This window comes from Helianthus annuus, chromosome 15 (genome assembly GCF_002127325.2).
Source record: "Helianthus annuus cultivar XRQ/B chromosome 15, HanXRQr2.0-SUNRISE, whole genome shotgun sequence".
NCBI classification, from domain to species: Eukaryota; Viridiplantae; Streptophyta; class Magnoliopsida; order Asterales; family Asteraceae; genus Helianthus; species Helianthus annuus.
This window is the reverse complement of record NC_035447.2, coordinates 28,729,037-28,739,635: the sequence shown is the minus strand read 5'-3', so window position 1 is coordinate 28,739,635 and position 10,599 is coordinate 28,729,037. Positions and strand designations below refer to the sequence as shown.

The 10,599-nt window shown below is 33.2% G+C and overlaps 1 protein-coding gene and 1 long non-coding RNA gene across 2 annotated transcripts; one reads left to right on the top strand and one right to left on the bottom strand.

The window, feature by feature from the left end:
• Window positions 1-156: 156 nt before the first annotated feature.
• Window positions 157-2,331, top strand: LOC110911155 (inactive LRR receptor-like serine/threonine-protein kinase BIR2). The gene has a single exon (XM_022155741.2). The coding sequence runs from the start codon at window positions 359-361 to the stop codon at window positions 2,138-2,140; it is 1,782 nt and encodes a 593-aa protein (XP_022011433.1). The 5' UTR covers window positions 157-358; the 3' UTR covers window positions 2,141-2,331.
• A 5,407-nt stretch (window positions 2,332-7,738) lies between these two features.
• LOC118487178 lies at window positions 7,739-8,314 on the bottom strand. Its single transcript, XR_004880659.1, has 2 exons — window positions 8,059-8,314; window positions 7,739-7,938 (listed from the first exon to the last, which is right to left on the bottom strand). It is a non-coding gene; the product is annotated as an uncharacterized LOC118487178 (long non-coding RNA).
• Between the last annotated feature and the right edge of the window lie 2,285 nt (window positions 8,315-10,599).

The window sequence follows — 10,599 nt, the reverse complement described above, 5'->3', positions numbered from 1 at the left end:
AGGCTCCTTCATGTTCCAAAAAGAAGCTGACTACCCAATTTATTAATCATAAATCATTACTAACCAACCCAAAATATTTATTAATCACACGTTTAAGAAGTATATAATCATCAAAAGCAATAATAATAGGTTACAACTTACAATTGCAAACTACACTACAAGTGGCTTAATCATTCCATGGACCCACATTCATAGCGCGTGGAATTTAAACTCTTAATTACTCCCTAATTCCTGCTTAAATAAATTAAAACCCGCCAATCGAACCACCATAAAGTCAAAATCACACCCAAAAAAAGTCAACCATCGGAAAAACCCCCAAATTCCGATCAAAACCCTAGCTCCATACCTCCATAACTCCATGAATCCGATCAAATTCACTCATCTCACCGTCTTATTCATCACGATTCTGCTGTTATTAACCACCGATCCACCGTTAACCGCCGCGGAGGACGATATTCAGTGTTTACGAGGTGTTTATCGATCGATCAGTGATTCACGATCGGAGTTATCGAACTGGAACTTCTCGAACAACACTCGAGGATCCATCTGCAGCTTCACCGGAGCATCCTGCTGGAACGATCAGGAAAACCGCTTAATTTCGCTCACACTTCGTGATTTCGGACTCGCCGGAACGATTTCGTCGGAGTTACAGTTCTGTGCGAGCTTACAGAACCTAGATCTGTCAGGTAATAATCTCACCGGTTCGATTCCTCGTGAAATTTGTAGCTGGTTGCCGTATTTAGTTAACCTAGATCTATCGAATAATGAATTCACTGGGGAGATTCCGGAAACCCTAGGTAATTGTTCTTTTTTGAATTCGATAGTTCTTTCGGGAAATAAGTTGTCCGGTAGGATTCCGGAACAGTTCTCTAAGTTAGGTAGGTTGAATAAGTTTTCGGTTGCGGATAATGATCTATCCGGTTCGATTCCTTCGAGTTTGTCGCATTTTGATTCATCGAGCTTCGATGGAAATAGTGGACTTTGCGGGAAGCCGGTTGGGAAGTGTGGTGGTTTGAGTAACAAGAGTTTGATAGTTATTGTTGCTGCTGGTGTGTTTGGGGCTGTGGGATCATTGTTGTTAGGGTTCGGGTTGTGGTGGTGGTGTGTTAGGGCAAATAGGATGAAAAGAAATGGTGTTGATAGAGATGATGATAGTAGTAGTTGGGCGGATAAGTTGAGACCGTATAAGCTTGTTCAAGTTTCGTTGTTTCAGAAACCGTTGGTTAAGGTAAAGCTTGTGGATTTGATGATTGCGACGAATAATTTTAGTAGAGCGAATGTTATAGTGTCGACGAAAACAGGAACAACTTATAGAGCTGATTTGTCTGATGGCTCTACGCTTGCGATTAAGCGACTTAACAGTTGTAAGATTCATGAACGACAGTTTCGGGTGGAGATGAACCAGTTAGGTCAGCTTAGACATCCTAATTTAACTCCTTTGTTGGGTTATTGCATAGCGGAAGAGGAAAAACTGTTGGTTTATAAGTACATGTCTAATGGGACTTTATCGTCGGTTTTGCATAAAAATGGGAAGTTGTTAGATTGGCCCACTAGGCTCAGGATTGCGCTGAGTGCAGCTCGAGGGCTTGCTTGGCTTCACCATGGTTGTCGCCCTGCGATATTACTTCAAGATGTTAGTTCTGATGCTATATTTCTAGACGAGGATTACAATGCAAGGATTGTTGACTTTGGATTGGCTAGACTTTTGACTTCCTCTTCTGATCAACCAAATGAGATTAGTTTTGCTAAAGGCGATTTGGGTGAGTGTTCTGCAAAAGGTGATACATATGGTTTTGGTGTAGTGCTCATGGAATTAGCAACTGGGGAGAATCCCCTTAAACCAACTGCTGCTGGAGAAGGGTATAAGGGTAATTTAGTAGATTGGGTAAACCAACTCTCCAGCTCGGGAAGAATTGAAGATGCCATCGATAGGAATCTGTATGGTACGGGTCATGATGACGAAATTATTCAAGTTCTTCGAATTGCAGGTAATTGTGTGGCCGCTCAACCGCGGTCAAGATGGTCAATGTATCGGGTTTCTGAAGCACTGACTGGCATGGCAAAAGAACCAGGTGTCTCACAACATTATGATGAGTTTCCGCTTCTTTTCAACTTAAATGATTTGGATGAGACTGTTTGATCCGTGGTGATGAAGATTTGTGAAGAAGTTTTGACCACATGGTCAAACCCGACCTCGAAAAGCTTTGTGTTATCTTATTGTTCTACCGAGGTATGTTTGTTGTAAGTTATGTACTCCTTATTCTTGCTGGCTGTCGTGGTACATTTAATATTTGTTAAATATAAGTGTATAGTCTCATGCGTATTTCATTATTTCTCCTGGTATCATATAATTAGGACCCTGAAGTTGGTCAAAGGTCAAACACTAGTAGTGTTTTGGGTACAAAAAGTTAGCCTCAGCATGCTTATGAAGGTATATTAGGTAGTGCTTGAGTCCTAAAGTTCATGATAAAGGCTACTCTCAAAAGAAGTCAAAAAAGATAAACTCCCAAAAAAGATGATTTTCTACTTTTCCCCCTAGTGAATTTACTAAATAAATGTTGATTTCCTTAACCTCTAAGTTCTTTCTTAACCTATATGTATGTGTGAATATGTACTGTAGAATTGAACTGAGCTACTTCACGGTGTCGGTTAGGCTATTACCTTAAACTGAACCATAACCGAACACTTTGGTTATCATAAAGCCATAACCAATCAGTTTTAGTTAATTCGGTTAACGGTTTTCAAAAGGTGGTTCAGTGTTTTTGTTCTGTTAACCGAAATTTTGTTTGTTTAAACTTGTGTCGGTTAAATAGATGTGTTGTTTAGTTAGATTAATCAATGTTTATGTATGTGAGAGAGATTAATTTCATGTGTTTTTTTTTTTTCGGTTAGATCGGTTATGGTTTAGTTATTTGGTTTTTGTGATATGCATTTAGTATATAAATTCCCAATTGGGGTTCTTTGTGTTTTAAAATTTTGAAAGTAAAATGAAGAATACAATTGTATGTATTGTTGTTTTGATGATAATCAAAAAGTAAAAAGTGGTGAAGCACATGATTCATGAGAAAGGAAATGAAGATGAAAGTAAGTTTTATTTTGTATGTGTACCACTCATGCATGCAAACTCAAAAAACAAAAGGCACCTTTAAAATTTGAATCTTGTTTACTTTAAGAAATAGAGAATAATATTTCTTGAAATGTGAAAAATCAAATTCTCAAAAAGTAAAATCCCAAATAATAAAAACAAGAAAGGATAAGATGGGAAAGAAAACCAAATGATAAAACAGAACTATATGCTTTTATTGTTTTTGTTTTGTTAATACAAAATTATAGGAGTGATGTAGAGTGTAAGGAAAGAAGATACAAATATTGTAAAATTAAATTAGGGACGGTTTATGCATCATACAAACATATACATATTATGATTTATGTGTATGATTATCGATACTGGAAGTTGTTGATAATAATAAAACAACATTATACACATTGGCTTTTGAGAGAGATTATTCCTAATATAAATATCTCGGTAGAATGGTAGTAATGAAGATGACTACCAAAGTGATGCATGCATTTCCCAATTCCCTTTATGTTTCAAGTGATAACATGACTACCAAAGTGATTCATATTGTTAAGACCCCATGCTCAAAACCAACTTATCCACAAAACTCTAATGATGATTATGAGAATGTCAACGTATTGGTCTAGTAGCATCAGATGTTTATCCTACAAAAGTGATGTGGATTCGAGTTCTACAAAGCAGGTATTAGATGACTTTTAGTAGTAGATTTTAAGGGGTGTGTTTGGCGTTCAAAAATAAAAATAACTAGAAGAAAAAATTTGAAGACATGAAACGAGTCTAAAAACTAGACCTTACTTTAATTCTTCATTAAGTTTCATATTAATTCTCTTGGTTGTATATAATCCAACTATAAAATACTTGTTTTTATAATTCCTAATATAGGGTAAACTTCGTGTAATTTAGGAATAGTGATTATGTAATCTTTGCCGTTAAAAAAAAAACATATATTTTTATGCCGTAATTAGTCTTAAATAAGTTCTTAACTTTCAATGTATGGTTAGGAATTTTATACCATCTACTTAAATATGTCAATTTTAAAATATATGATCATGCATAAATTAAATCTATGTATAAATTACTCAAAACAAATTCTAAGTTAGAATTGTCTTATCTATACACTTTTTGAATTTCAAGAGCAGGGAGTTTTAATATGATATAATTTGATTTACTATACATACATACATGATCTATTATTTCGTACTATGTAACGACACGATCTATTATAAAGTTTTTATAACTTTTTTTTCTAAAAAAAGTTTTTATAACTTTTTTTTCTAAATAGAACATAAAAATGACTAAATAGTAAATTATTTTATTTTTTTAAATGGGTTTTTTATATATAATAAATATAAAAACCATATAAATTTGATCAATTACTTTAAATATTAAGAGGCCTCAAAGTAAACGGACTTCAGTTGCCACATGGTTGTGCCACCCCATGACTATCTCGGGTAGTCGGGTATATTTTTATCCATTTCGTTGAGATACTAATTACGTTTTCAATATTATATGTGATATGTGATCTAAATCTTTAAATAAAGAAAAAGGTTCTATCCATTTGCAAGAAAAAAAATATACTGTTTTCTACTCATTTGGATATGATTTGGATGGAAAAGATTAAATAGGAAGTTAATTTTTGCTAGGAAGGATAGGAAGCCATAGAATTATGACATGTGACAACATTTAAAATAAAGAAAAAGAGTATTTTAGTCAATCCAACTCCTTCTTCTCCCTTTTTCAAAACCCAGTAACTTCAAACCCACCATTTTCAAAACCCACCATCTTCAACCATTTCTTCACTTTCTATCTCAATAATCACTACATTATAGTGCGATTTTCATCACCAATCAATGATTCAAAACCCGATCAACGTGTCCTTCAGCTTTTTTTTGAAGAACACCCAGTTTAATTTCATAAAAAAATCTTGTTTTTTCCGGTGATTTTGGAGATAATCACTCGATTCGTTCGATTCGAGCGTTGATAAGTGTTTCTATGATTCAAATTTCGTCAATTGATGAAGAAACCGACTTCGATCCATGTAAGAAATTCTTTAATTTCATTTTCACGATCTGGGTTTTTTATTTAGTTATTGCGTTTTACGATCTTGGCGGGGGTCCGGGGGTGGCAGCCCCTGGCGGGGTCCAAGGGGCAGAGCCCCTGGCTGGGGTTGAGCTGCATCAGAAAAATTAATTCGTAGTAAAAATGCATCAGAAAAATTAATTTTCCAGAAATTGGCTCATTTCGAAGACAGTAATTCGTAGACAATTCAGACAGTTCACAGTGACAGACAGTTTTATGTGTCCATTGCGTTTTAGAAATATGAGAGTTTTATGTGGTTTCTGGCTATTGCGTTTTAGAAGAAAACACATTTTTAAGTGTTTTTAGTCATTGCGTTTTAGGTAAAACACATTTTTTAGGTGTTTTCAGTCCATTGCGTTTTAGAATGAGTCATTTTTAAGTGTTTTCTGGCCATTGCGTTTTACAAATAAGACATTTCTTTGTGTTTTTGGTGCATTGCTTTTTAGGTAAAACATTTTTTATGTGTTTTCAGTTCATTGCGTTTTAGAAAACAGACATTTTAAGTGCTTTCTGGCCATTGCGTTTTATAAATAAGACATTTCTTTGTGTTTTTGGTGCATTGCGTTTTAGGTAAAACACCTTTTTATGTGTTTTTGGTGCATTGCGTTTTAGGTAAAACACATTTTTATGTGTTTTCTGGCCATTGCGTTTTACAAAAAAAGTCATTTCTTTGTGTTTTTGGTGCATTGCGTTTTAGAAAAATGTCATTTTTTAGGTTTTTTTTTTCATTGCGTTTTACGTAACTGGTGGTTTTTCTATTGCGTTTTACGCAACTGGGTTTTAATTTTTTTTTAAATATAGCAATAGTATACTCGTTTTAAAGATAAAAAAAACGCTCGTTTTTTTGGTGCACTTTTTTATAAAAAAATAATGTCGTATGAAAGAGTTATTAACGTTTAAAAAATGGGGGGGGGGAATTGGAGGAGAGAGAAACTATTGGCTTGGATTGACTAGAATGCCTTTGAACAAACTCACGCGCCTCTTTTCTTCCTTTCAGTTTCCCTGATTTAATCTTAGCCCTTGATTAACTTAATGGATGGTCAAGCCTTCCTAGCCAAATAAACTTCCTATTGTATCTCCACCCATGATTTGCAAATCATAATCACATAAACGTACTTCGCACAATACAGACAACAATAAAGGGGTCGTTATACTATATTTCTTGCATAAATTTAATTTTATATAATAAATAATAAAAAATATATATTTAAAAAAAACTCATGTATCGCACGTGTTGATTAAATATAATGTCATATGTTAACACTTACAGTCGTCAAGATTTATCTTTTAAAAATGAACTTTGGTGTACTATTCACTTATTATAACATTTCAGTTTCAAATGGGAATCTTTGATTCCTAATTTAGCATAATTTTAATCACCGAACTCCAAAGTATATTGTGGACTCGGGTTACTCTCAGAGTACTCCGTTTGGTCTAGTGGATGCCCCAAGAGTACTCGGGATTGATTTTGTTGGCCGTTCAAAACAAAATTACCTGGGATATAACTTTATAATTATATAAAAAAACAAATGTTTATTCTTATCTAAATATTTGTTTAAAATTATTTATAGAAAAACAAGTATTTATCCTTATCTAATTTTGTTTAAAATTATTATTATTATTATTATTATTATTATTATTATTATTATTATTATTTAATATAAGAGACAAATAGGAAAATAAGATGACAAATCACCAGAAAGTGACACGTGTCTAGAAAAAAATTTCATTGTATAGGAAGATTTATTTATTTCATTCGTTCAGTTTAGAATTTTTTTCATTTGTTACTTTTTATATATTAAGTAAATTAATCATTTGTCTACTTAATAATTTCAGTTTGAATTTCTTTTGTGATCAATATATCGGTTTAATAGTATTTTCAAATAGTAAAATTTTTATGTCTAAAATTATTATTATTATCTCATATAAGAGATATTAGTATTTAATATAAGAAATAAATAGAAAAATAAGATGAGAAAACAGCAAAAAGTGATGTGTCCATAAGAGATTTTCATTTATTAGTATAGGAAAATTTTAGATTTTTTTATTTCATATTAGCGGTAATTTGTATTCACATAAGATTACAAACGACGAAACCTGATGCCCATGGGTACCCACGAACCTGATAAATAATGAGTAACGGCCTAAAGGCAAACGCCTGGCGAGTACGAGAAACACTATTCTACTATGGGACCTGAATTACCAATACGTGTCCTATGGCATAGTGTTGATGTAAATTGTAAAGCATAGTGATGGCTTTGAATGAAGACCATATATATACACATTCAAAAGAAAGAAGTTGGTCATCATCTCTCTTATTCTTTCTTTCATTCAAAAAAGAAAAGATATGTTTGAAAGAAGAGAAGCTTTAACAGATTGAATATGCTTTTTTAGGGAACACAACCCACTTAACAAGAGGAATAAAGCCAACCCTCTTAAAGTTCAAAGCTCAAAGCTAAAGCAAAGACCATAACCCTTTAACAATGCATCTTTGCATACCACCTACAAAAAATGTATGAAAAAGGGACCCTAAAGATATAATGCATGTTCAATTCTTGGCTTCTGTGATACTACGAATAATAAACATTAATACAATATTTGGATTAATTCATGCAAAACTTTTAAAAAAAACTTAACATCCATTAAACTACCTTTCTTCATGTAAATTCTACACAACAAAACAAGCAATATAAACGCGTATGGATCTCTAGAATCGAAAGGAAATCGACATGTCCTTTGCCTAGGCGCGATCAGGAGGTTGCCTCGTGTTTCTTGTTCTCCTGGAAACATATATACATACCCCATATAAATACCACACAAAAAAGTACATACATTTTAAACATGTAACTGCCTGTCAAAATGTACTTAAAACGCGCACTTCTAGTAATATTGTTACATACCTGTTGTGGATTGGATCAGGGCCATTTGGCACTCGTCTCTTGCTCACATAGTTGACAACTAAACCATCTTGCCTCGTTGCGCCTCGTGACTTCAAAACCGCAAACAACAAAAACCAGCAAAATCCCACCAACACCACCACCCTGAAACTGTTTCTCTCCATCACACTTTAGGATGAAGATGAACTTGTAACGAGCATATTCGTATCCGAATTCACAAACAATGAATTTTTTTGGTGTGTTTGGGAGGGGGGGGGGGGGGGGGCTGCAAAGGAGATTTGAGGAAGCTATATGTGGTTTTGTAACTTGTGAAGTGAGAGTGCCACTTATCTTTATAGATGGAATATTGTAAGAAGTTTATTTTTATAAAATAAAAAGTTGCAAATAAGAGCATTCACATCCAATCCACTAAAAATATACATACATTCCACTAAAAAACAACCCCTATATCAATATATTTCCACTAAAAACAAACACTTTTTCTCTCTCCTTTTCAATATATATTACATTTTCTCTCTCCTCCACTCACAACCACTTTCAATATATATTAAAAAAATATAGGGGGTGAACAGTGTCCCCCCCAAATATACAGATGAACAGTAACATTTTCTCTCTCCTCCACTCACAACCACTTTTTATACTTCTTATATTTTAAAAACCCCCCACACAGATTTTGGTGATTTGGATGAGAATGCTCTAACATTATATAACTTTGGTAAGTGTTGTTTCTTTAGGTTTAGGTTGGGCCCACCGAAGAACTTTGCCATAGGATCAAGTGGGACCCATGATATCTTCCTATATTTAACTGCAGGTGTTTGGAATGGAAGTTGGAACACATTGGATTTTGTGGGAATTTAGTTAAATAAGAAACCAGTGAGATTGCAGTCACAACATAAACAGGAACAACCTGATACACAATATAAGTTTCTGAACAAGAAGAAGATTTATAAACCAAGGAATGATCATAAATTTACACTACTAGAAGAAAAATAATATTTACTACCCCAATTTCGGTATTGTTGTCTCTTTTTTGGGACAAGTTTGCTACTAGAATTGCGGAAAAGAAAATGTTGGTTGCAAACCAAATTTGCGATCGATTTGCAACCGGGAAGTATTTTGCCACTAATATTTTGGTCTCAAATCCTGCGATCGCATTATCAACCACTTTTAGTGACTGGTTTATGACAACATTTTTATGATGGCATATTAATGATCCATTTGTGGTTGTTTCTTAAGTGACGATTTATGTCCTATATTTGTTTTCTTCATTTTCTTGACCATTTTGCTATTGACGTTATTGTTATATCTATTAAAAAGTATGGCTTGTGAATACAATCATCACGCAACACTTGACGCGTGTTCTTTTTATTTTTTTATATTTTTATTTTTTCTTTATTTTTCTATGTTTTGTATATTACACCACCGTACATCACTTGACACATGTCCTGTATTTTCTTTTGTTTAACTTGTAATATTTTTAACGTTTCTCTTTCTTTTTTATATTTTATGCAGTTATAGCACAATACACTGTTGCGAGTTATTTTTTTTAGCTACGCATTTATACAAATATTTTTCTAAATCGAGCAGAGTCAAATATGGCAGTTTTTTTACCTTTTTTTATATAAAGCACACTTTTGAGATTCCCTTATTTTTATCTTTTTAACATAATATATTATTTATATTTTAAGTTTATTACTGTTGTGTTGTGTTATTTATAGTTAGAATTTGATAACTATTCATAATTTGTATTTAGGACTGATTTATGACCGAAATGAAACGCTCACAAATTTTGTGACACTGATATGTTTAAATTTACGTGTAAGTCGTTCACTAAATTTAGTGACCGACTTGCATAAAATTTAATTTACCATCGGCTTTTCCAATAGTAAAATTTGCTGAAAAATAACTAGCTGAGTACGAGCATCCCAAAAAAATAATAATAATAATAAATAAAAAAAAATTATATTTGATTGATAGTTGCAGTCTTGCATAAAACATAGTGAAAAGAAGTACAGAACACAAGTCTCTTTAATCTTTATCAGACAAAGAAGAGGGTGCGCCCCCCTAAAAGAAACCAAAAAAAAAAAAGAATACTTGATGGACCCGATTGATAAAAATTAATCCGGATCTAGTACAATTTTGTCTGAATATATATTGGATCAACACTATGTCACCCTGGATATAAGATAGAATCCCAGATTCTTAGTTGTGGATCATAATAAAAGGAACATTTTCAAACAAAGTGGCTGGAATGCTGGATGTTGAACTTTCAATGCATAATTATTATTTTACTCATTGGGGGACAAAATATGTTCATCTCCTAAATTGGTATCTTACATTTTGGATGAATCTGGTTTAATCAAAGAGTTATATAATTCACTGGTTTTGTTCTATATATGTCTGGCAGGATGACGCGTCAAGTCGGTTTAGGTCTCAGGTCAAGACAGGTTCGAGTCATAACGAGTTTGGGTAAGAACGGCCAATTTAAAAAGTAGAAGTATGGTTCATGTCAAAATTGATTGGGCTAAAACAAGTTGTTTTAGA